Below are 26,526 nucleotides of genomic sequence, written 5' to 3'. Positions count from 1 at the left end.
GTGGCAGTAACTTCCAGAGAGTGCCAGTTCCTTGCTGCTGTCCCTTCCAGCACTCATGCCTGGTGTGGGAGGACAGAGAGCTGTGTGGGCCACGTTTCTACTCTGGCTGCTCATCGGCGTGCCGGTGAGAGTAGTGTCCCCGGTGAAAGTGGCTGAGAAAGGCCGTGTGCCCTGTGAATCACAGAGTCATAGAATGGTTTGGGTTGGAAGGGATCTTCAAAATCATCTAGTTCCAACCCCCCTGCCATGGGCAGGGACACCCTCCACTACACCAGGTTGCTCAAAGCCCCATCCAGCCTGGCCTGGAACACTTCCAGGGATGGGGCAGCCACGGCTTCTCTGGGCAGCCTGTTCCAGTGCCTCACCACCCTCAGAGGGAAAAATTTCTTCCTTAGATCCCGTCAAAATCTCCCCTCTTTCAGTTTAAAGCCATTGCCCCGTGTCCTGTCACTACACGCCCTTGTCCAAAGTCCTTCTCCAGCTTTCTTGTAGCCCCTTTAGGTACTGGAAGGCTGCTTGAAAGGTCTCCTGGAAGCCTTCTCTTCTCCAGGCTGAACACCCCCAACTCTCTCAGCCCATTTCCATAGCAGAGGTGTTCCAGCCCTCGGATCATCTTCATGGCCTCTTCTGGCCTCGCTCCAACAGCTCCATGTCCATGAAGGTCGCTGCTGCAGCATCCCCGTGAGTAGCAGTGGCTGCCGCCAGCCCCGGCGAGCCGTGGTGACGCCGCGGGTATGTCCTGTCTGCAGCTGCAGTTAGTAGCTGGTGGTGCTGCGGGGCTATGTGAGCTGCCTGCCCCGTGTGCCGTCATTTTCCTCCTGTGAGCATCTCATCCCAAGCCCTGCGCCGTCGTCCCTTCTGCTGCCGTCCCCACTGGCATTGCCAATGCCTGTGCGGGGGCTGCAGCCCCTCGAGTGCCTGCAGCCCCCAGCGGGGCAGCAGCACCGTGGCCACCACTGCGTCCGTCCGTGGCCCCTCACTGTGCTCTGGGCAGCCTGTGCCTGTGCCTCCTCATCTCCTGGCTGAAGTTGCCTTGCTCAGTTTGGAAGGAATTGGTTGTATCATCTAACCTTTAAAATGTTATCTTAACAAAAAACCTGGAATGAAGCTGTGGCATCTCTTTGTTGGGACTACACTTGCCCTGGTGCCTGTATTCTTTTGGCTGGTTGTATAGTTCTTGGGGGGGGTGCATGGGAAGATTTGAATTTCTTTGTACAACACAGCCAATATTCACAAATCCTTATGAATTAATGATCCTATCTGTGCTTCTCATTCCTTATATTAGCAAAAACAGTTCCCAAGCTTGTGAGTTCCGTGCATTACAGATGTTTCCTGCCAGTGACCGGGCTGAGAGCAGTCCCGTCAGCGCCGCTCAGAAGTACGCGGAATTGCAGTAGAAAGTCTCGACTTTTTTACGGTCGTGAACGAATTATCGTTCCCAGCTGGTTACAAAGCAGCTGGTTTAAAACTGCTGCAGATCCGAGCACTGAGCTTTTGTTCTCGCAGCACCTCGCCGCCCGCGCGTCGCCCCTGCCGAGCAGATTTCCCTGCCCAGAGTCGTTACGGACGATTAGATCGTACGTGGTGTTTTCTTGGCATGCAGGAGTAATTCCTGGTGTTCGGAAGGACAAAGCGAGCGAGGGGAGCCGAGAGGTATCGAGAGCAGCCGTAGATAAGGTTGTTTATTCCCTGGTGAGGTCACAGGCCCGCGGAAGGGCAGTGCCAGCGCCTCTGGTTGCAGCGAGAGGACACCTCAAGGGTAGAGTCTTATTCGTGTCTTGCAAAACCCAGCAGTAATTGTCTCATTTCTTATCGTCCCAGAGTCCCTGTGCTGCTTTTGAAATTTAACAGCCTAATTTTCCAGATAAGTTAAATTTTTCATTCTGTTTTTATTTCTGGCTTTTAGACGAGGGTCTAAATTATTCTAAACCCTTAACCTTTTAGCTCTGGAAGATGGGAGCCGATGAAGTACCTGGGCAAACCCTGATACTCTCACTGAAACTGGGGCAATGCTTTGGGCTGTTGGCAGGTAGGATCATTTTCAGATCTAACCCAAATATTCTGTTTTTTTAGTTAAGCCTCAAAAAACTCCACCAAGATCCTTCCTATCTCCCATTGGTTCCAGTATCTTAATTAGGGAGTGGTGGGTGTAAGAGGAAAAGTTAGGATCCAGGGTATTAGGAACGGTCAGTTTATGATTTGATGTTAGAGGGTTAAACAGACCAGCTTTCAGAAGCAACTGTCCCGTCAAATTTGGAATTATTCCAGTATGAGTATGTCAATAAAACATTTTAATGATTAGTAGTTTTATTGTTGTAAAATTGGGTATGTAAAAGAAGTAAAATGTGGCTCAAATAAAGAAATTGTTCCCTTTAGTATTCTATTTTGATGGTAACGTTTGTCATTTAAATATTTGATCTTTAATTCTATTTTAAGATGTCTTAAACTATGAGTTGTATATAGTTATGCTTCCTCGGTCATAAATGAAAACAAAAGTAGTTGCTTAAGGAAAATACCCGTTGCTAAGATGCACGAGACGGAGCGATCCTTACCTGCAGGTCGGCAGTCTGTGGTGGCGGAGCTTGAGGCTGGTCCATGTCTCGGACTGATGGGTGGGGGAGTTGGTCTGCCTCAGTGTTCTGTATTTATTTACAGCTGTGCCTGCTCGTTTGTGTTCTGAGTAGTTTGTTTCTGGTTTACATAACGCTGGATGATTTCCCGTTCACCTGATTAGTTGATTAAAAAAAATAAAATACAGCGGTAGTTATTTAAAAATTAAAAGAGGACGTTTGAGAGCGTCGGGGACGTACAGAAACCTGTAATGAAAAGGCAGAGTCCCTCACGGGGACGGAAGTGTAAAATGGCACGTGTGGTCCCTCCTCAGCTGTGAAACATCTACACAATAGATGTGTTTACAACCGCCTCGCGCCGTAAAACGCCATAAAAACCGCGTAGGCTGCAGCGGATCCCGTTACTCGCTGGCCGGAGCGCGGTCTGCCGGCTGCTCTGCCCTGCCTGCCGGCTGCTCCTCCGTGGCTGCCGGTTCTTGGAGCGAGCGCTGGGCGCTGTTGCCTGTTACCTGCGTGGGCAGCGCGGGTGGTGCAGGGCGAGCGGTGTCTCGGCGAGCAGAAGGGCGAGCTGAGCCGTGCCGAGCCGTGCCGTGCCGTCGGGGTCTGGAGCGCTGCCGCTGCCCAGCGCTGTGCTCCTTGGCTCACGCGTACGGCCGCGGAGATCAGCGCTGAACTGGTTTCAAGGAAGACACGTTTGCGCAGTTGGCAAAGCAGTGAGCAATCTCCAGTGAAGGGCTGATGTTTTCTTTTCCTAAACCGTTCCCAGGCCTGGCTGCGACCTTTCCTGTAAAGCTTGTGCTCCGATAGCTTCTGCTTTTGTTAACGGCAGCCTTCGGGACTGGAGCCCACAGGCTGACGTCGGGATTGCTCAGGGTGTGCTCCGAGGCTGACATGTATTCTTGGGATCAGTGATGACTCTTTGGTGTATGGCTTTTTTATTTTGCTGCTTTTTTTTCTATTTCTTTTCTTTTATTTTTGCTTTTAACCAGCTGTCTTCCTCATTTCCCATTCTTACTATACGTTTACTGGGAGGCTTCGAAGCACAAAATTAGTGGAAATGTATGGTAATGGAAAAGCTAATCTCTTTTCTGCAAATCTGGGAAAGTAGTATATTCTGAGAGAGATCTGAGATTTGGGGAGAGAAATTCAGGTTTATATGCTTATTTTTAAAAAAGTCAAATATGTGTCATGTACATTAATGTTAATAAACATTTAGTACATGGCCTGTGCTCTGCTTTACCATGTGTAAGCCAAGCCCTCCATTAAACACACAATTTCCTCAGGGGCTGTCCTGCTCTGAGTGTTTATCACCTCGCACGGAGGGCCCAAAGGCACGGACAAACGGATGTTCCTTCTGCTAATGTGCTGCTGCCGTGGGTGCATCTGCTGCTCAGAGCCAGGGCGTGTTAGCCCGAACCCGCAGTCTCTTCCTTGCCCAGATGTCATTGAATCTTCCTCAGGGCAATAAGGGGATGTCTTCAGAGACCAAGTCGCCTTGACATCATCGTGAGTGCCCTTGTCTCTCTCTTATTTCTGAGACTCGCAGATCAAAGCCGTAACAGTCACTTATTCGTTGTTTTTGGGTGATGAGTTTTTAACCTGCCGTCTGTTCCGTTTTGTGGCAGTGTGAGCATCCAGCCTTCCTGAGAATCTGAACCTGAGCTCCTTGGGTCTGCTGGGCAGGTGCTGTCATGTCAAAGTTTGGTTTCAGTTACTTTCGTGGGTGTCAGAGGCAGGGCCCCTCTCGGCTGCCTGGCACCGGGCTCCTTCCCCTTTGGGCAGGCTCCTCGAGATCCTGCTGGGATCCTGCTGGTAACGGGAGCCTGCTCCGCTTTGGTGGGAGCCTGCTCTGCTTCGGATGGAGCCCGCTCTGCTGGCACCACGCCGTGGGCCACGTTGCAGTACGTCTGCCCTGTGGGCTGGTGGGCTGTGGCTTTAGGATTCACGTCCCATGGACTTTGTGTGTCACACCTCATACCATCAGGCTTCAGTTTGAAGCAAATTGAAGGAAATCTGTCTGCCCTGAAGAGTCATAGCTCTTCACATGCCTCGGGAGAAGAGGGGGTTAAACTGGTAGCTTAGGAGGACGTGGTGAGTGCTAGAGGTTGCAAGTTTTAACCCTCCTCCTGAAGGACAATCACTCAGTGTCCTGGGAAGGCTTAGAGGACCACTGGCATGTCACTGTACTGTTTTCCCCGTGCCCTGCACCCATCTCACGGTGGGTGTGACCAGTGTGACCTGCCCCGCTGCATTCCCGGTGCCAGCTGCTCCCCTGCGTGCACACGCGTGTGCACGTCCAGCATCCTCGTGTGTCTACACCCTGCTCGGGCCCTTTCCCCCTCTCTCCTGGGGGAGGCTCGATGGAGACCGTCCTCCTCCTCTGCTCCGCAGGCGCGGGCTGGGAGCGGCCGTGTTGCTTTGAGTGCTTTGCCAGAGCTGGGGGTTGCCGGGGCTGGCGGGGGGCCGTTGGACTGCTGCTGCGGGGGCACGTCCCCGTGCTGGGGCTCCGTGCGTCAGTGAGGGTCTCGGGCAGGGCAGGGGCCCTGCGGAAGCCTGTTCCTTCTGCTGTTCAGCATGGGATAGTGTTTTAACTGTCAGAAAAAAGGTTGTTTTCTAAAGCAAGGAGAGGAATGGGTCAGATAAGGCTTTGACTGATCACGAGCGCTTTAAAAACTTCCGGCCCTCTGAGAGAGAGTTTGTAATTCATTCTAAAAAAACCCCTTTCTTCGGGTTTTTTTTGTTGTTGTTGTTGTTTTTCCTTTCCACAGAAACAGCAGCAGAAGCCTCAATATCTCTTTTGGGACCGAGGTCAACTTTCAGAGTGTGACCCACAGCAAACTTTTTCCAATAGCTTCCTCATCTGAGCCTAAAGTTAAAATAAGCAATGTTCCGTTTGTGTCCAGATGAAATTCCTGCAGAAGAGGAAGAAAAGTGCAATCTGCCAAGACAAGTGAGTTCGAAAGAGAAAGATAAAGGGTAAGAGGAACTTATTGGCAAAGCAAAATTGTCCACCAACCTCAATTAAATTTCTCCCTCCCAAGGGTGGTTTCTCACTTTACGTGCAACATCCTATATTTTCTGTTGGAGGCCGTTGCTCAAAGACCTAGCAAAAGGGAAAATTAGAGCAGTGAGAAAATAGCTTAAACATTCAGAAGTTATTCCCCTTGTTTCAAGCAATTGAGCATGTAGCAAAGAGCCAAATAACCTTTTCTGCTGATTTATCAGAAAATCTAGACTTGAGCCAGCAGCCAACAGTTTTGATCAGACTGCCAACCTGCGTGCCACAGAAATAGCCTTTGCTGCGGGCTGACACGGCGAACCGAAGGCCTGGGCTCTGGTAATGCCACGCAACAAAACCTGGCATTTTTGTGTGAAGACTGAGCACCTCAAGGCAGACTGGCGGTGAAGCGCAGAGCGCAGCCCCGGCTGGCAGCCAGCTTCTCCAGCTCTGTTTCAGCTTGAATTACTGGTGCAGAATAAGGAGCTTTTTTCTCCTGCCTTCTCCACACTCTCTGCCCGGCTGTTTGCAAAGGCACCGGCACAGGGGCTGCTTTCCCCGTTCCCTCTGAGCCGCAGGGAAAGAAGCAGGGCTTGTACCCTCTGTTTCTGCTTGAAAGGGGGCTGGGGAGGTGGGGACAAAGCAGGCTTAAAAAGACACCGGGATTTCCAAGGGAGACTGCCAGTGTGCCCTCATTGTTCTGGAAACGCGGTAAAAACTAAACAACACACTTGAACTGTCATCCAGTTTGTTACTGAAATCTGAACAGTGTTTCTGCTGAGTAGTGCCAGCAGGCTGCGGGCAGTGCAGTTGATCAAAAGGCGGTGGGCGTGAGTAGCTTTATAGAGATGTGCTGGTGAAACAGGCATATATATGTATGTTTAATATGCTCACGTGCTCTTTTTGTCCGAAATCTAGTCTCTTGGTTACTTAAAACTTGATCATATGCTGACAGAAGCATAAAATTGCTAAACTAATTCAAACCAATATACTAATTAACTCAGAAATTGGTTTTTATGGTGGTCAGGAGTTATTACTTAGGAAGAAAAGAGTCAAAGGAAGGCAGATGGAGTGGTGCCCACTCTGGTGGGGCTCTCTGTAAAGCGCTCAGTGGCTTATGGGCATCCAGAGCTCCAGGCCGTGCACAGGACCAGGATGTTTTATTGCCCTGGTATATCCAGGATCTTGTGTACATATATATTTTTTGCAAAGCTTCTTACCTTCTTCAACAGGAAAGGGGAAGACACAAAATGAAACACGTAAGCCCCTGTGAACAAACCAGTGCTGATATGTATCCCTTAAAAATGACTTATAATGGAAATAGTTACCAGGACTTTGGCTGGGGGCAGAATTTTAATTTAAAGTAACACACAATGCAGATGTAAGCCCGAGTTAGGAGGATGCTCTTTCCCCTTTAGCTGGTCTAGGGAAGGACATACCTGTGTGCTCGGAGCAGCGGCGTCTCTCCTGCGGATGGGGCTGGAGGGCTGTGCCAGCAGTGGTCCTCGGGGTGCTCCTCGGTGCTGCTCTGGGCAGAGACGCTGCACGGAGCGTTTGAGCAGTAGAAGCAGATCACCACTTGCCAGGGGACCAGAAGTGAAGTGTCACTGGTCTTCCTCTCTGAAGATCACGAGTAGCCAGTGTGTACTGGAAAAGGAAGTGAATTCTAAGTGGGCAAAGTCATCTTGAACACGAGTTGAAGTCCTGAAGCGTGTGGATGCTACGTGGCTTCTCTCTCAAAAACTGTGCAGGTCTCATGATACAGCAGAAAGTTGAAGCTTCTATATCCATTGATACGGTATGATTTTAAAAATGGTAATATGCTGAAAGGTAAGAGAATGTGAGGAAAAGCAAATTTGGGGTGATTTTCTCATCCTTTGTATTTTGAAACTATGTCATTGTCGGATTGCCTAATGGCGTGGCTGTACTTTTTGGTTTGAAATGTCGTTCTTGGTTAAAACTTGTTCAGAATCGTTAAACAAGAACTCGAAGTGTGCAGCTCTCCACGAGTGTGCGAGGTCCCAAAAGGAGGAGAAATGTGGCGTTTTCAAGTGTAAGCTGCTGTTCTGAGATGGATGAAACGTTGCAGCACAATGATTTTTTGCATGCTTCACGGAGTAGTAAGCAGTTGTCCGGGGCAGAGGATTAAGAGCTTGAAGGGTGCGTAGGACGCCTCAGCTCTGTGTACAGTTTCACCCCGCTGGAATGACTCTAGGCAGCAGGGCAAACCGAAGGGCGCTTTGTTATGCCAACATGGATATTTTTCCAAAACGCCAGCCAAATTTAAGGATCTAAAGATACAGCTGCTTTTTCCAAAGGGTTAGAGGGCAAGCAGTGAGCGCGATTGCCAGAAGACCCCTGCTGTGTGTCATGTACTTTTGGTGGTTTAAGAACAAACTGATAATGTATGTTACCTTCAGCCATACAAGCCTTTTTCTTCCCCTGGAATCCAAAATTCACTTCTGCTGGTCTGGCTGTCGTTTTATTAAGAAAATAATGTGAACATTTTATCTGAGCTCAGTGCCTATCAAAGGAAATGTTTTTTTATGGTCCTGCTGATGGACTTCGGTATCAGAAGCGGAGAATACAGATGCATAGACAGAGATGGGAGAAAACTGACGCTGTATCGGAGCATATCTGATGCCTGAGAGGGCTGGTGGTGGTGATCTGATTCTTCGTGTCTGATGACAGAAGTGCCAGTTGGGGTGGCAGCTCGGAAGCCTTTGCTAACAGGAAGGGGGCTGACAGGTTCAGACTTGTTTTTATCTAAATGAAGGATCTTGCACCACCAAACTGTTGCCATATATAAGCAATATCTATGACTGATGATCTTCTTAAAGTCTGTGCCCCGTTATCAAAACCTTCTAACGCAGTAGTCGGTGCTTCCAACCCTACTAAATGCGAAGACACGTAGATTGTGTTGTATCCGTGGCCAAGCTCCGTGAATTGATGAAAGCAGGATGAACAAGATAAATATTATTATAGAATAATCCTGCTAGAAGGCAGGCTAATTACAAAAGTATGGCAAGACTTCTGGATTTTGTTTTTCACCCCATCAAAGCTGCCAGCAAATACTTTCTGCCCAGTTTTGCGTCGCTGGTGGGTGGATGTGTGCGCATCATTGCTGAATAGCCTTCTGAGGCCTTACAGGGATCCGTCTGACGCTTCCACATCGGGTCTTCGGCCGCGTTCAGATGGCACGGCCGTCGCTCACGGTGCAGACACTTTGTCTTACTGGGTGGCACAGCGGGGAGAGCTGAGGAGTGGGGCTGACGTGCATCTGAATAAGCCCCGTCACAGTTGCACCAGTTACACAATGACAGTTGCTTAATTCGTGAGATTCTGGTGTGCGTCAATACAAAGATACATTTTTAGAACTTTGGGGGTTTTAGTTTCCTTTTCTAAGATGCCCAGGAAGCTGCACTGGTGGAAAGCCACAGTAAAGGTTATTGCTAGAGAAACCTCGAAAGTAAAGGGCATAATAGATGTAGTGGCAAAAATGTGCACAACCAACAGTTACATGTGCTTCTGTCCTGATGTGCTTCTCTGAAATAGCAGCGCTAGATCAGGGCCTGAGACTTTTCCTACGAACTTGCTTGTGCCTTTTTCTTTCAAGAACTTTTAATGACTATTTTAAGCCCTGGGAAAATGTTTCACAAACTGCATCTTCAAAGAACTGTTGTATATGTAAGTGTGTATATAAACCACTGATAAAGAATTATCACGGATGCATCCTGTCAAGATAAAGTAAACTTATTTTGGAGTTGATTTTACAGTGAAGTGTTGTATGCATCTAAGTCGTCGGGCTTCGGAGCAGAGGCTCGTCCTGGCTGGCCCGTGTGCTGGGAAAGCGCGGCTGCGGAATTTCATACGGATGCCCTGCTCTCCCCTGTGGGACCACACTTTCCAGAAACTACTGGTTGCTTTATCTTTATCTCTTTGGTCCTCTGGAAGGGGTAGCTTCAGGCTCTTCTTTGGAAGGCATCACCCCAGTCGCGGTTGTTTTAGGTAAGATTTTTTTGGTATAGAATTCTTACTAGAGAACAGCAGTACTGTTTCTTCTAGGAGGAAATCCTATGTAAATGGGCATTTTGTTAAAAAATAAGCGAGTAATGAGAAAGCCTAGTAGCAAGCATGCATGCGCGTGCTGTAAGGAGAGTGTGCAGCATGCCAGAAGAGATGGAGGTGGCCATCTGGTCACGTTGTCAGCCATCACTGAGCTTTGCTGTTTGGTGCGCGGGCTCCACTGCTGTGCGAGGGCAGAATCCTGAATCCTGTACACCCGGTCTGCAATCTCCTTGCCTGTCCTTTGTGTCCCTGGGTAGCGACAAAACAGGGATGTTTCCACTGAAGTAGCTCTTTGGGCTTTGGTGGAGTTGGGTGGGATGTCCACCATCCACCTGGAAAAAGGTTAGGATTCTAAGAAGGGTTCAAGCTTTCTTGCTCTGCATATATATGATGAATCCTGTAGAGTGTGTGTGTGTACATACATTGTATATAGAAATACTCGGCTATACTACGTATTGAAAATGTTGTCTAGTAGCCAGGATATTTGAGTTTGATCTTAGGAGGTGTACGCTTGTTCAGTGATCTGCTTCTGGTAGGACTTAGTGAAGTGTGTGGGACGCAGTCAGCTGTCTGTTGTTTACAGTAAGGAGGAGTGGTGGCACTGCTGGGAACGGAAGAACCTGGGTGACATCAGGGAGCCTGGTGGAGACGTGCAGCCTGGCTGTGGTCGAGCAGCCTCAAGTCTAGCAGGCTCACGAGCATCAGTTCCAGCGGCACAGGTGGTGCTGGTTTCTGCGCAGGAGTGGGCGATGAAGATGGGAAGAGCCATCTTCGTCTTTGGCACAGTCATTCTGCAAACAGCCGCTCCACTAGTGACGGGCCTGACTGCAGCTCCATCTGCTAAGGGATGGAGTCGTTCACGGTTCGACCGCAGTCCAGCATCTCTCTCCAGGCAGACATAAAACCTGTTGCAGTGGGTCTGCACGCCTTCTGCGTGCAGGACAAACGAGGGTTTGGGTAGCTCAGGATAGGCTTCATAGTACACAGAAAAACTGAGCTCGGAAGATTAACACTGGAGAAGGCTACGAGGAAGTAAAAATATAATGGTTCGTGTCTTGTCTTGCACGCTGAGCCCGGGGAGCGCGTCGGGGAACCTGCGGCAGCGTGAGCCGCCCGCCCGCCTCGCGGGGGCACGTGCACGTGGAGGGGGCGCACAAAGCGGGGTGCGAGGAGTTGCAGCCTCATCCATAAATGATCCTGTTGTCGGATGACTCTGTGCAGCAGTCTCCCTTGGCGGAGAGGACAGGCTGCGTGTACCTGCACGTTCCTGGGGGTGCTGCGAGGGTGTTGAGAGGGGAGTAGCTACAAAGCAGAGCCCGGGGTGGTGGGGGGTGTGTATAAATTCAGTGCAGTAATTATCGAGCCCGATTTAACAAGCCGTAAACCTTTCTGTGATTTACTATTACTTATATCATAAAAGGGAGACCAGAAGTGCTCAGTCTTGGTTTACTTGGACCATATGGGACCTAATAGAGAGTCTTTGGTTATTAATGTGCGTGTACATAACTGATCTTCCAGTCCTAAACGTTACCATTTCACAAAGCCAACCCAGTACGCTGTTCCATTTAATTTGGTGCTTACAAGAATTTAAAACAATTCTCTTACTGTGGTTTTGTGTGTGCATAGACCCCTGAGAGTACAAAACGGCAAATTCGATCCCAGAACTAGTCCGTTTTCTATGAAGCTGATTGGAAAACAGAGTTCATTCCGTGGTATTTTAGCCTTTTAAAATATTTAAAGTAGGATAAATATTCAAAATATCCTGTCTTCCTTTCCAGAAATGATCTCCTCTGAACAACGTAAGTAGTTTTGTAATACTTGCATTAATCCAAATATGTAATCCAAATATTATAAGACTTACACTTCTTCTTTATGCATAAAACAGAATCTAAAACAAAACTGTGTTAAAAAAAGAAAAAAAGAAACACTTGTTTCAGTAGAGAATTTCATCAAAGGTTTTCTCATGCAGTATTTTATCTTGCTGTTTGAGTGCTGCATCTTCAGGATTTTCTTGTCAAACCGTTTTTCCCTATACTGAAGGGAAAGTCTTTATACGAATAAGGCGCTTGATGATGGACTGTTGCCATCTTCTGTTTGCTCAGTTGCACTGCGTTGCATAAGATACATTTAAAAATAAATTACTCAAAACACATGTGATCTCCTTACAATCAACATTTTTAAAGTTGGCTGTTTATTTTTTGTAGGAGCAGCTTTTACTCTAAACAAATCTGATTTAATCCCCGGTGGAGCACGGGGCAAAATGACTCACGTAAACATCGTTCCGTTTAGGGGATTAAATACGAACACATCCTCGTAGCCTCGAGTGGCCAAATGCATCCTCGGGGCTGGTTTCTGCAGTCACGCTGAGGGCATCTGGGGGGGCTGCGAGGGAGCGAGGGGAGGGGGTGCCGGGGCTGGGCAGTGCCTCCTGCGTCCCGTGTCTGCCCAGCGGTGACCCGCGTGCCCGGGCTGCTCATGAGCTGCTGCAAGTTCAGGGTCATCTCTGCTGGCTAAAGGTGGCCGAACTCACACTCCTGGGGGACACTTCCCTGCCTCCTTGCCCCTCTGCGCCTCCTTCTCCCAGCCCCTGGGGACCCTGTGCTCACCCTGTCCCTGCCTTCTCGGCTGGGCCCCTGGCCGAGCCGCTCCAAGCTCCCTGGGGAGCGCGGGGGGCACCCGGGGCCCACGCCATGCCAGGGGAGATGGGCTCCTTTGTAGAGTGTAGCTGTAAAGGAGGAGGAACTTGTCTTTCTGCCTCACCCTGAGCAGTGCCCACGCCACATGCCAGGGCGGAGGAGCTGCTGGAGCAGCCTCAGACCCTGCTGCTTGGTTGGCATGGGTGCCCAGGCCATCTCAGCTCCTGCTGGTGCAAAACCAGCTCAGGAGTGTTTGTGCAAGTGGTTGTGACAAGTGGTTTTGGCTTCTGCTTATAAACAAATCTGGAGTGCTCTGACTGCTGGCGTGGTGCGAAGCCTGCCAGAACCCACTGAGACGGCTTGAGGGGTCCCAGCCAGCGTTAGCTCCGGTGGGTGCTCTCCAGGACTTGGTTTCTTCTTTTAAATAATGCAACTGTTAGTCAACACTTTCTCATGCAGCAGCTGCTGTGTTGGTCTTTTATTACTCCTTTCTTCTCGCTTTGATGTCGGATGCTCTGCTTTAGTATGTCCTCTGCTCTGGATGTGTGAACCGTAGAGTAAAATAATACCCTGAAGGTGTTGCCTGAACTGCTCTCCAAAAATGGATTTCACCTCCTAATTGCACACAATTGTTGTTACCCAGAATTGAAAGCAGCTGAAGTTATAAATAATTTTGAACAAAAAATTCCTAATGCTTATTCCTGTTGTATTAAGCAGGCATAGAAAGTGCTGGGAAATTGAATTTTCAGGTGGATGTTGATTGCTCAGTCTTGTCACATTTTTTATTGTGTCCTCACTTAGAATGAGATTAATGGGAATTTAAAGCTATTTTAACAGTCTGTTTGTTTTTTTTTTTGTGTGGGTTTTTTTTTTTTGAGAAGAGACTTAAACTAGGGTTGCGTTTGAATTTTTTGCATGCGATATTTTGAAAGGGGTGAGAAGCACTTTGGTGGGTTTGATCTGTGGATGAGATGGTGCTGCCAGCACCACAAACACCTGAGAGCAAAAGCCAAGAGACCGTCGGCCGGCGGCAAAGCGCCGTTTCCGCAGGCTGAGCCCCACAGCTCACCCATGGCGCCCCGAGGGACCTCCACCTGAGCGTGTGCCTCCTCCTCCCCTCTCCTTCACCTGCTGCAGGCCCTTCAGTGGCCATCCGCTGGACCCCAGGGATGTTGACTTGTCTCGTTGGATCATGCTCCAAGGCCAGAGCTTGTCCATCTTGGCTGGAGCCTCCTGGAGCTCCAGGTTGCTCTTGAGCTGAGGCATCCTTAGCTTCTGTTGGCCTTTAAAAAACCCAACCAAAACAGCCCCTAAAACCTCTCTGAATTGAACCTCATCTGTGTGTGGATTTAGGCTTTTGAGTTTGGAGGTCACAGAATCACAGAACGGTTTGGTTTGGAAGGGACCTCGGAGACCATCTCATTCCAGACCCCTGCCATGGACAGGAACACCCTCCACTACACCAGGTTGCTCAAAGCCCCATCCAACCTGGCCTTGAACACCTCCAGGGATGGGACAGCCACAGCTTCTCTGGGCAACCTGTTCCAGTGCCTCACTACCCTCAGAGGGAAGAATTTCTTCCTTATATCCAATCTAAATCTCCTCTTTTTCAGTTTAAAGCCATTGCCCCTTGTCCTGTCACTACACACCCTTGTCAAGAGCCCCTCTCTGGATGGATGTTAGTAAGCTGAAAGGAAAAGCTGTTCATGCCTGCACATTCCTTAATGAGCTTCCGTGGTCAGATACTCAAAGATACGTTTTATTTACATGATATACAAACATTCTCACAAATTAGCAAAAGTCTCTGCGTGGGTGACTTCAGACATCAGTGTATTCATGGTATATGCGCACTTCTGATCGTCGAACGCTCTGGAGTGATCTAATACTCTCACTCCTGGTTCTCATATTTGATTTTCTGAACAGCCTCCGTGAGAATGATCTACACATGAAAAAGTAAATTATTGGATCCAGACAGACGTTACATGCAGACAGGAACAGTGTCATTTCCTTACAGTAATATAAGATTTTGTGTGCAGAGTCGTCTAAAATTTTATCCAGATGGCTAAAAGTAAAGGGTATTCTGCACAAATGGTACGGCAGGAAGCAAGTGAAAAACACAGCCACGACAACCCTTATGCTTTGATTATGCTTTCGCTTCCTGCTTGATGAGCTAATAAATTGTTTGCTCGATTTATAAATGTACCTGGATATCGCGATATAGCATCCTATCAGTACTATCAGCACCACTACGAACATGCAGGTGTTGATGTAAACGACAGCTGTGTGCCACTTGACTCCCAAGGGAGACTTCAGCTTTATGCAGTCGTCGATGTTTTTCCGCGTCGGGTAGCTGTTGGTAAGGATCAGGTTGGGCAGAGCCAGGAAAGCCATTACCACCCAGACGCAGGCGGACAGGATCTTGGTGAAGGTGATGCTGTACATCCTGGAGTCTCCAAAAGGCTTCACTACTTTCAGGTAGCGGTCGATGCTGATGAGTCCGAGGAACACGATCGTGGTGTACATGTTTGCGTAGAACAGAACCGTGGTGTATCGGCACAGGAAGGAGTTGAAGTGCCACGGTCCCAGCTGCGAGTCCTGGATTATCTTGAACGGGAACGTCAGTGTCATGAGGAGGTCTGCAACCACGATGTTTTTGAGGTAAAAGATAAAACTCGTTTTATTTCTGATGTGGAAAAAGATCCACACTGCTAGGCCGTTCAGCAGGATGCTTGCCAGGAAAATGATGAGGTAAAGCACCGGCAAGACGATGGTGGTGAACTCGTCGTGTGCGGAGTTCCCGGGAGAGCCGGCGGTGGAGTTGGGGGGGGTGCTGTTGTCTTGGCTCAGACGGTCATCTGTGGGGACGAGGGAAGACAACAAGGTTAAAGTGTGTCTCCAGTGTTTCACCAACGGGGCCGTTTTGGAACCATCCTCTGGAAAACATCCTACCTCTGGGCAGTTCCGGAGGCTGCTCGGATTGACCAGCCCGGAAAACCTGAGTTTAAAACAGTGCTCCTAAGCCTTGTGTGTGTCAAAATAAACGTGCCCGCAGCTTGCTGGCCTCTGAGCACGGCTGTGCTTCCTGCCGGGGCGTAAAGGCGCTTCTGCAGAGAGTTTGGCAGGACAGAAACGCCGCGTGGGAGCGCGGGCGTGTTCCCGAGGTCCCTGCGGCGGGCGAGTTGCTCCCCGTCCCGCGGCCTGGCCGGTGGCGGCCCCGCTGCGCCGCGGCGGCCTTGGCTGCGTCCCGCATGCGGGGAACCGACCGTGCGTCGCGGTCACGGAGTGCCGGCGCCCGGCTGTCCCGACGGAGCGTGACCTGGGAGCTGGGCTCGTGTTTATCCAGAGAGACTCTTGGGGCCTGTTAAAACACTGATTTAAAACTTCGCTTGCTCGGATGTACTTAAAGTTCACAGCCTCTGGGGATTTTAAGATTCCGTGCATAAACGTTTGTGAAAAAACTTCAGAGTTATAAATTCTCTCATAAAAGTGTAGCTCGTTTTGTTTCCTGTTGTTTACACCCTGAACTTGGCTGGTGTGGTGAGTCAGGACCGACCCCCCGGGGCCGCGCTCGGCAGTGTTTACACGGCCCTTTCTGACATGACTGACTGCTTTAAAGTGTTGGGAGGAACTCATAGCGATGCAATAAACACTTCTCAATCACTTAAATTTCCAACGTTATTTTACCTGGCAGTTTTCCATACGACAAATTGTACCCCATCGTTTGCACTGCTGTAGGTTTCCAGCTGAAATGCTTTTCAGGAGTCCCACTGGCAGCTGTGGATCCAGGATGCGGTGTGGGCTGTGCCAGCATTACTTTCTGGGGAAAAGAAATTGGAATTAAAACCAAAGCAAAACAGAAGACCCCACCTTCCTCTCCTCAGTGTGGAGAGGAGCTTTGTGAAATGAGCATCCTCTGGATTCCCAATGGAAGGGCTGAGGCGTGCTGATGGCTGATCTCTGGGTACTGCACAGCTGTTCTGCATCTTCACTTACAGCTGGGCATCTGCTGCATCCTTGCAAGCAATCTGGCCTCGTTAGTTTTCCTAAGCCTATCAGTTTTACTGTTAAAGCTATTTCCCTTCCTCCACCTCACTAGCAAAGCTGTGCTGGAGCCTTATTGCTATAACGTTTTGCTATGGTATTCTGATTTCCAGCCTGAATGTCCTGGGGCCACTCTGTCTCAGCTATTCTTGTACCAGTGCCTTTGGTTTAAAGAACCTGTCTCCATCTCTGGTACTTAGCCCCCTGCGTGTGTTTCTTACTCTACTGCGACTTCGCTTACTGTGATGAAGCAAGCCCAAGCCCTTCTCATGTTTCTGCAAGACTTGAAGATACCAGCTCTGTGTCTGCTCTAGTTAAGATACTCTTCCTTGAATCCCATTGACAAGTACCGTGCACTGTTTTACAAGTGAGGTGCAAGAAAATCTTGTTTCATGGTGGTTAGGTTCCTCGTCACCGCTGGAACACCTCATCTAACAGTTTCTGAGATCTCACTTCCTCAGTTCCTCCTTACGTCTGGCCCAGGTAGGTGGCAAACGGTGGTGCTGGGATCGGCTCCAACACACCTTCCCTCTACTCAGTGCTTCACAGGGGTTGGTGCCAGTGTGCAGCTGGCTTTTTTATAGCCCTTAGCTGCATGGTCTTGTGGCTTTTTTTTGTCCCAGCAAACTTCAGTTGAAGTTTGTTAACTTCTGCGAAAATATGTTGGATTTCAACTTTTAAAAACTTGTGTTCCTTATTTTGATTTCTTTTTTTAAAAATTTGGACTAAACCTTTGCAAAAACCTGGACAGTGACTAGTGAGCCTCTTAACAGTCTGGGCAAGAGTGTTCTTTTCTTAAATTGGTACTGGATTTGATAGTCTCCAGGCGGGTATTTCTACACCACTCTTCTCAGCTTTAAAAATAGGTTAGCGTACAAGTACTTGCCGACAAACTGCTAGAACATACTGGTTTAATGGCTTCATGCCTTTGTTATGATCTGCTGCTGCAGCTGGTTTCTTACTCCTTGGTGAAGGCCCTTGACCTTATTCCTGACATCTCTTGCTTGGATGTTGTCTTTGTTTTCAGTCTTGGACATTTCAGTGACGGATGCCTTAGAGTGGAATTTTTTAAAAAGTTTCTCATCTCTCACTTCATGAAGTAAAAAAGTTTCACATGTAATTATGAGATATGTATGTGTGACTTTGTAATGTATCTAGCAAATTGGGGTGGAAATTGTAAGCTCCTGTTCCTTTCTCAGGGTTCTGATAAAGCCAGCCTACAGGGAATGCTGAAAAACTGCAGAATCTCATTTATGCTGTGATGGCATTATAATGTTTCGACATTGTTCAAAGAAACTTGGACAATACTGATTTGTAAATGCATTAATTTGTCCATGCATCACTTTCTGTTCCCAAGTTTTGATAGGAAAACTAGCAAAATCGTTCAGATCTCAGCAATTACACTAGACCTGACTGCCTCTCATATGGGAATGAGTAGATGATAAAATGACTGAAGCCCTTTTGCAGGTCGGTGCTCGTTTTATGGGGTTAGCACCGTGTTAGGAACTGCACTGAATTGTCACTAGATGGCAGTAAAGCAAATAATTACCTTTTAAGGTGTCAGTAAAAAATTTAATTCTGCTATTTGAAGCTTTTTATCGGGTCGGCTTCTTGTCTGGCATTGTTTGCTCCAGTAATAACTGGGGTCCATAATGAGATTGTAGGGGTATTTTACATGTTTTGTTTTCTCTTGGTCTGAGAAGCAGTAACCGATCGCTTTTTTGCTGTTGTTTATAATTTGCAGCTATCCTTTTTTTCCCAGGAGGCACCGAGATCAAAAGAATATATGATTTTATTAAAAGATGCATATCTATCTTCTTATGCAAATAAGATGCTTATTTCCCTGCTTTTCAGAGTTCCTCTTAAGTCTGTGTAATTCCTGGTCCTGATCCCCAGAAAGCTCTCTGCTCTGAGGCTCTTCAGGCAAGAGCTCTCCCAAATCCTCAGTCCAGAGAAATTGGTGAAGCATGGGTTGTGTTGCCTGAGGCTGGAGGCAGTGCGACTGCTGACTCCCGTGTTCCCGTGCTGTAACCCTGGGAAAAGCAGCAGGGTTCGACGGAGCTGGGGATCAGCTCTGTGCTAAATGGGCTTCTCGTGTACTGTCAGTTACTCGAGGTCCCAAACAGATTTGCTCTAAGTCCTGTCAAAAAAGGCCTCTTCCTTTTTCCACCTCTGCATCTGTGCTTTTAGGTATTGTCAGTAAGAGACTAAAAATCTCACACCAGGTCGTATCTGTGAATGCCTTTTCGTGTACAGACAGCCCTACAAAGGTTCTGTCTCTTGTTTCGCATCAGAAAATTGATGGATGTGTTCTGACACTGGTGAGAATGCTGCCTTGCTGCTGGAGATCTCTGCCCAGCTGTCCTCTGGCCTCTCCCCCTAGCTTGCACTGTTCGCGTTCCCGTCTGCATCCCATGCTTTACTGCAGCGACGGGCCATCCACAACACCCCTAAGACTCTCAAGCCCCTATTCAGTACGGATCAAAGTCCAGTTTCCTTCCTCCTTGTGGGTACTGTCTGGTTTCTTGGGTACTGGTACTTGAATCCATGGGGCTGTTGATCTGAGTCTTGGGATTTAGCCCGTTGTTTTGTAGCTGAAAACTGCTGCAGAGGATGGACTGCAATCACTTGGACCAGAAATGGCTAAATCACTGTCACAGAAATGGCTAAATCACTGTCACAGAAGGCTCTGCCTGGACAGGCATGTTTCTTACCACCCCAGGGAATGTGTTGCAGTCCCCAGTCTGTGATGGGCTCACCTGTGCCTCGTGGGGTTCAATAGTATCAGCACTGCTCCCATCCTTGCCCTGCAACTCGTCTGCTCAGATGTGCTCTGCTCATCTCCCCCGTCTGTGCAAACCCTGCGCCTGCTGGGGCCGCCTGGCTGCTCGGTTGTTGGGCTCTGCTGTCCCCTCCAGACGCAGCACGGGAAGCGCTGCGTGGGTGACAGGAGCAGCAGCATCCCATCTCTGATGCTTTTCACGTCAGCGCTGCTTACTTTTAGCGAATCCCATGTGGGCTGGCTGATTCCTGCCCAGAGTCCTGCCTTGGGGGGTGTCCCTGCCACATGCACCTTCCTGGCCAGTATGTGACCATGCTCTAGTTGCCCAGGGAAATCCAGGCCACCTGGAAGCCGTACTGGGAGCTTGCTTGTTGTTCCTGCGCACCAGTTAGGATGAAGTCTCTGAGTGGATGTCTCTGTGGCATCTTATTCCTGATGGTTTCAATGTTAAACGCGTTCAAAAAATCTCCCAGCAAAGTGTGGGGTGGAAAAAGAGAGCAGCACTCCTCGCAGGTGTGAACGGTGGCAGCTGAGCGGCGCGGGCAGTGTTGGGTGCCATGCCGCGCTGGCATGGCTGAGCCCAGCAGGGAGGCTTTGGTGCAGCGTGGGGTGGAGGTTGGAGACAACACCTGCTGACGGCTGCCCTGCCCTAATTACACACTAACGACTTTCCCTTACCTGCTGTAGTCGAAGCTTTAAAGTCTTAAACAAACAGGTTTGTGCAGAGCAGCACAGGCACAATGGCCCCTGGTGCACAGGGCTGGTTGTGCGACAGAATTCTGGGATGCACAGAGAAGATCCTGCTGAGAGTCACCAGTCCAAAGGTGTTTCCATGGTTTCCTACCTAAGTCCGTCAGGCTGAGGGGTGCTGTGGTAGGCAGAGCACTTGGAGCAGTGCGGCTTCAGTACTTACATGCTAGGATGGGTGAGCAAGGCTCATTCGAGTCAAATCTGGTGTATCCCTGTACTCCAGACACTTCATTTTTTCTGATAAAGACCACTATATTTCAGAGTCTAGGAGTAGGAATTCTCCACAGTTGGAGAATTCATCCTTTTCCTTGTGTTCTCTTGGAATGGGAGATGAAGGCTGCCTTCTCTTTAAAGAGTATTTTAAGATAAAATAATTGTTCACTGACTATGCTCTCTGATAGTGGTTTTGTTACTTGTTTCAATATGGTATTTCTGTGCTGGGAAAAGTTGTTTTTTCCTCCCAGTCCAGTTCTCCGAACACTTTCCTTCTGACCAATTTCATCCTAACCAGCTGTCTCATTCTTCCATATAAATGTATTCTGCTTGGGTGGTTTTGAAGATGCACTAGAAGCTGCTGCTTTACTCAAGGAGCTTTTACACCAGGATACTTTTTACTTCTTGTAGTTTGTGCACTTGGTCGGTTGTTGTTTCTTTTCTACCATTCCCCTAAAGGCTGTCAGCTGCATTAAATGTAAGTTAAGTACATACTGTTTCACAGATGAGGTAATCTTTTACTGCTAATGTTGATAGACTGGTTTATGTGCATGACTGGTAAAACCTCAGATGAGAAATTAAATAATAGGCTGTATGGCAGACTTCAGTGTCATATGGGTAGGGAATGACTGTATAGTTTTTCTAATGACTAAGGCTTTAAGTTGCGTCACTGTTTAAAGAAAGTCTATATCCTCAAATCTGACTGCTCTTTTTTAATCTTATTTACTGCTGGAAAATTCTCTTTGTGAACTAGACTAGATATTCTAGGTCACAGGGCTGCAGAGTTTTAAGTGATTTTTTTTTTTTAATTTGAGCATATAACTTTTTGGTGTGTGGCTTCTTGCCAGTCAATCCACATTCATCACCATAAAGTTCGGTAAATGGTAGAGTTAATGTAAACAATAGAAATGTGAGGCAGTTTCTTAAATTTTCTGTCAGCTGGCTGCGATTATGTACTTTTCTGTTGCCCATCAGAACCAAATGGCTGAGTTAATCGTAAAGATTTAGAGGGGAAAAAGCGTTGGTGTAGGCTGCGGGGTGAACGTGTGCGCGTGGCTCTCGTGCCAGCAGGCGAGTGGAGCCTGCGTCCCTGCTGTCGTCTTTATTTCAGTCCCCTCCTGGGCTGCATCACCTGAGCAAGCCTCGATGCTCTGGTTTTCCCTGTTTCCATCTGTTTATCCTCCCTGGTGCTTTTCCTTGTTCACTAAAAGGGAGCCCAGTCCCGATAGCCAGGACATTACCGCCTTTTCCTTCCTTGGAGGCCTCTGTTAAAAATTATCCATCTTCCTTTTGGCAAAAGTGTATGTTAATGTACTGTTGGTGCATAGTGGAATAACTTGCTATTCCTGTTGGAATTTGTATCTACAGCGAGTGAGTATGCGTCTCCTTCTCTCTTGTGCTTTGCACACCTGCTTATCTTTTGCATTTTTCTAGCTGTGACATCCCTGTCCTTGGATCTGTGCTCCTGTGCCAGTTGTGCCCAGAGATGCCACGCTGTTGGCAGCAGTGCACGCGGTGACGAGCTGGTGTGATGCCAGGGTTTGTGTTAATCAGAGAGCCCCGTGCGCTGCAGGACCACTGCCACTCCTGCTCAGATGTCATCACGCACCCGGTACGGTGGCTGTCGCCTGCGGAGGGGCCGGGAGAGCCACGGGGGTTCAGCCTAGGCCAGAGAGGGCTCGGGGGCTCCTGCGGTCTGCGCGGCAGGGAGGAACCCGGCTCTCCCTTCTCAGCGTGCCCACTGACCGGGCAGGAGGTGATGGGCACGCGCTGAGACTTGGGAAATTGCATCTGGGCACAAGAAAACGCTTTTTTACTGTGCAGGTGCTCAAACACGGATGCAGGGCAGGTTGCTCGTGGAGGCTGCGGATCTCCATCCTGGGAGATGCCTCCTGGCTGGGCACGGCCCTGCAGCCTGCTGTGGCTGGCCGGTCTGGGGGAGGTGGGGAGCTCCTGGGGTGCCCCCACTGCAGCCACGCTCTGCGTCCGTGCTAGAGTCCTGTGTGCCTGCTCCTGCGTGCCTGCCCAAGGCTGGCTGAGCTAGGTGGCCGTGTCCACCGCCCTGTGTGTTGGACTCAGCCAGCTGGCACATGTCGGTGGCTTCACACTGGGAACTGCTGCAATGTGGGGTGGCTGGGGAGAGGGTGAAAACAGCCCTCAGTGGGGCTTTGTGCCCTTGGCTCCCAGTGCCGCCCTCGGGGGAGCGCGGCGGGGGACAGGCGTGCAGGCAGCGCATGCCGGTTCCCCGTAACGCCGTGACGCTGCCGTGCTGAACTGGCGGAATTGCGGAGGGGCTGAAAAATAAGAACTGGGGTATAACTGTCTTCAGCTGTGGCTTAGGGCGTTTGTCTGTTTAGTCATATCCAGAAACAGGAACCACTGCCCCTGCTCAGAAAGCTTCTCGCCTGGTATCTAGTACAAAACCCCCCTCTTGGTTTTCAGGTTCCTCCTTGAACTTCCCCCTCAATTCCAGCCTAACTTTCCTCTCATGTGTCTCTGAGCTGCTCAGTGTCCTCGCCCCAGGCAAGCTGTGGTGCAGCATGCTTCCGTCTGCCTTCAGCTCCTGGAGCAGCTACTTTTGTCTCCAGGATCCTACCCTGTCCCTGCCCTATCCTGTCCATTGATCTTCAACAGAAGACGCGTGATGCCAGTGGTAAGGGAGCACATCTCCTGGAAGAAGCCTCTGCTGAACACCGAGGTGGTATCTGTGTCGGTACACACGTGGGAGAAGCAGTCCCTCCACGTTCACGTCGAGACACGCTGCTAGCGGAGACTTCCTTCCCCATGGTGGTTTTGCCCAAGAGGTTTCTCCGAAAAAAATTCTCTGTACACCATTCCTGTAACTTATGGAGCTTCCCGCATGCAGGCACGTGCTCAAACTGGGGGTTTAGGCTGCCTTGGTCCTTTGTGTACGACAGCGAAAAGTACCATCTGTGTTTCCAGTGCCTGTGCTGGGTCTGCCTTGCATCTGAGGAACAGCTAAATGTGCTCATCCACACTTACCCCCAGTAAAGCACGGGCAGAGACTGGTGTGGCCTGAAGCCTCACATTCGGATTGCACCTGTAACTCAGTTGTTGTACAGTTGCAGGAGAGCCTGAAGTGGGTGTAGCAGAATGCTGCAGTAAGCGTTGAATAATAATGTTTAATATGCAAAGTTCTCAATTTTTCAGGAATATGCCATTATGATAAGATGATTTCCTCACTTAAAAAAAATAATAATTATTTGGACTCAAAGTCACTTTTGGAATATTTTGTCCAAAAGTGACCTTTTTTTTTTTTCTCATTTGAAGTGAATGGTTATGAACCCTTATTTTCCCCTATGTGGCATACCTCTGACACAAGACCTTTTTGGGATGCTGCCTCAACTATCAAATTCTTTTTTCTGTCTTTTGAACTGTTCCTTATTAAAAGTTCATGGATTAATATTACTTACTTTGAATCAGATTTTCTATGCAGAGGTTACAAAATCTAGTAAATGTTGTTAATCATTACTGTAAGACTGCTTATTTTTTAAGCTTATTTGCAGAACCTAAAGAAACATGAATTCTCTTTCCTCTTGAATACGGGTTGTCGTTCCTAAGTGATGTTGAAGAAATGCTTTCCAGTCCTTTGTTGCGTTAATGACAAGCATGTGCATTTTTCATGACCAAAAAGCAGAAACTACTGTCACGTGTTGATTTTGGGTCCCAGTCTTGTGTGTTGTGCTTTGCCCTTTGCAGCCTGACTGCAGCAGTTTGCTGCATTTGCTGCAGTTTTGCCATTTCTGAAGCAGCGTAGTGTGAAGTGTAGGGCCAAGGTGTCTCCTTGAGGCTGCAGTTGCTTTGACATGAAGAGTGAGGAGAGAAGCACCAACGTAAATAGTGTCCCATTGGGCAGCAGGTAAATGGCTGTTGGTGGTGGAAGAGGAGCTATGTGTTGCAATTGCTTGCTGTTCTTTTTTTTTTTTCTTTAAAAAAAAAAAAAGGAAAAAAGAAGAGAGCAAAATGCAATGGTTGGCAGAGTTGGGATAATTAATGTTTTCGCAGTATGGCAGCCTGTAATTAGACAGGAGGAAAGGATTAACTCTGGAATGTTTCCTTTGCTTCTTTCTAGAAGATGCTGCTGATGGTTGTTTCTGGTTGCACAGAACCTACTGATGGTGGGAGCTGTATTGTAGCCCTGTAGAGCTGCTGTCTTTGAACCCCCATTAAGAACATGCCGTGCAAGCTGCAGCCCACACGCAGTGCCCTCGGCGAGGTTAGGTGTAGGTGGCAGTCCCGAAGCTCTGAGCGGTGCAGTCCCAGCCTCTGCCGCGGCACCGCCGCCTGCTCGCTGCTGCCCGGTTAGCCTGCACCGGCGGCCATTTCAGCTCCTTCCTGACGTTGTCTGGTGCTCATCAGCTCCGACTCTCTGCTCAGCGCAGCATCAGCTTGCAGCTGGCTGCCCAGGGCCGTGTCTGCTCAGTATCTCCAGGGATGGAGACTCCCTGTGCCAGGGCTTGAACACCCTCACAGTAATTAAAAAAACCCAAACAAACCCAAAACACTGCCACCACCAAACCCCCCTGTGTTCAGATGGAGCCTCCTGTGTGTTGGTTTGTGCCCGTGCCTCCTATCCCGTCACTGGGCACCACGGGCAGGAGCCGGGCTCCGGCAGCTTTGCGCCCACCCTTCGGTATTCGCACACATGGATAGGATCCTCCTGAGCTGCCTCTTCTCCCGGCCGAGCAGTCCCAGGTCTCTCAGCCCCCTGGTACAGCAGATGCTCCAGCGCAGCAGTTGTTGGCGTGGGTCCGTGTCCCTCTCGTGCCAGGAGCCCAGAGCAGGACGTGGCGCTGCAGATGTGGCCTGGTGGTGATGAGCCAGGAGGGAACATCACCTCCCACACCTGCTGGCTCTGCTGTGCCCAACGCAGCCCGGGAGGCTGGTGGCCCACAATCCGCCTGCCCGCCAGGCTCTCCTTGCGGAGCCGCTCTCCGGCTGGGCTCGGCATGCCCTGTGCCGGGGCTGTTCCTCCCCCGGGGCAGGCTCTGCACCCCTTGCCCAGCTCCTGGGGATTCCTCTCCAGGTCCCTCTGGATGGCAGCACAACCCCCAGGGCCATCAGCTGCCTTCCCAGCTCCGTGTCCTTTGCAAACTTTGTCTCGTTTCCATCCCACTGGATTACAATGGTTTCACTGGATTACATGGTTTCCATCTCTCACCACGTCATGTTCCTAGTCTTCCCTTCCAAGGGGGAGGCCAGAAGCAGGCTCACATTTACATGTGTTTCCACAGAATAACTTCAACTTTTCCCTCTTTTAGTCTCTTCACAAGCCTCTGTCCCAGCCTTTCCGTTCCGGCTCTGCGCGTGTTTCCGTGGGCTCCGTTCTTGGCACAGCAGCAGCATGGAGACCTTTGTCAGACGACCTCCCTTCAGTTCCGTAGGCTGCTCCGTACTTCGCCAGAGTGCTTTGTTACGGCGATCTCATGGGCTTTGGAAGTTAAAATTTTATAAACACAGGAGTTGGGGCAAAAAGCGAAAACTGGTTATTAAGTTAAGCGTGTGGTGCTTGGGTGGTCTTGAGCTCCTTCCAGAGGAGCTGGCTTCTGCACAGGCGTGCAGGCAGCTGGCTGCTCCGCGGAGCGCGGTGCCACCACGGAGCTCAGTGCCACCACGGAGCTCGGTGCCACCGTGGAGCGTGGTGCTGCGCAGCTGCTCCCCTTGGCTCTGCAGCACAGACCTCCTGAGAGGCCTCTGCAGAGCAGCACGAAGGCTCTTGTGGGTGTCAGGCTAGATTTGTTGGAGCTTTTTGCTGAAAATATTAGCTTTGAGGTTTGGCTATGGGTATTATGCAATGAAAAACATGAAGTTAAAGAGCTCATGGTGAAAGTTTAAAAGCAGTTGAGATGTCTGGATCACAAAGAAAAAAAAAAAAGAAGGTACGTGATTGATCGCATCGCACCTGCATCTGTTGTAGCTCTGGCTATCGTGCATCTCACATCTCTCCAGTGCTGCAGGGGATACTGTGAAAAAATGTCTTTTGGGAAAAAAAACGTAGTATTGGTACATGCGTGTAGACAGCACCATTGAAACTTTTAAGTCATTCCAGTCTCGCTTTTAGGTGTTTTACTTTGCATTGAAACAATTTCTATTGATTTTTTCTATATGCAATTCTAATTCACATTGCAAAAGGACAAAAAAATCCTCATCTGCTGTTGTCAGCTGTTTTTTTTTGTGCTTCAGTATGGATTGCTACGACACACTTAAACGTGTTAGCTACTTGCAGCAACACCACGGTTCAGAGAGGAAGGAAAAGGACATGGGGATTTTGGGATATGACTGGGAGAAGTTCAGCCTGGTGCAACTCCATGTTCTTGAGAAGCAGCCTGGAGAGTTCTCACTTTGTCTGCCCTTCTCGGAAACGGACAGGCTGCAAATCCTGGGTGGGGTTTCAGGGTGCCGGCTGCGGAGAGCTGCTCCTCTTCCTCTGCTCTGACTGCTCTGCCG

The 26,526-nt window shown here is 49.2% G+C and overlaps 2 protein-coding genes across 6 annotated transcripts in view; one reads left to right on the top strand and one right to left on the bottom strand.

Annotated features, from left to right (window-relative positions):
• MED12L (mediator complex subunit 12L) overlaps positions 1 to 26,526 on the top strand; it is a 140,306-nt gene that overhangs the window by 50,166 nt on the left and 63,614 nt on the right. The window lies entirely within an intron of this gene.
• Positions 14,091 to 16,083, bottom strand: GPR87 (G protein-coupled receptor 87). Its single transcript, XM_086618413.1, has 2 exons — positions 15,957 to 16,083; positions 14,091 to 15,127 (listed from the first exon to the last, which is right to left on the bottom strand). The coding sequence occupies exons 1-2, from the start codon at positions 16,081 to 16,083 to the stop codon at positions 14,091 to 14,093; spliced, it is 1,164 nt and encodes a 387-aa protein (XP_086474539.1).

Source organism: Tauraco erythrolophus, chromosome 11 (genome assembly GCF_009769465.1).
Source record: "Tauraco erythrolophus isolate bTauEry1 chromosome 11, bTauEry1.pri, whole genome shotgun sequence".
Lineage (NCBI taxonomy): Eukaryota > Metazoa > Chordata > Aves > Musophagiformes > Musophagidae > Tauraco > Tauraco erythrolophus.
Note: the sequence above shows the minus strand (reverse complement) of the source record. Positions and strands in the feature narration are given on the sequence as shown.

What these genes read in the sequence shown, in the direction of transcription:
- GPR87 (XM_086618413.1), bottom strand. Translation starts at nt 16,083, where the DNA reads ATGCTGGCACAGCCCACACCGCATCCTGGATCCACAGCTGCCAGTGGG. An exon ending in GTCGTATGGAAAACTGCCAG is followed by an intron (nt 15,128 to 15,956) that starts GTAAAATAACGT and finishes TCGTCCCCACAG; the next exon opens with ATGACCGTCTGAGCCAAGAC.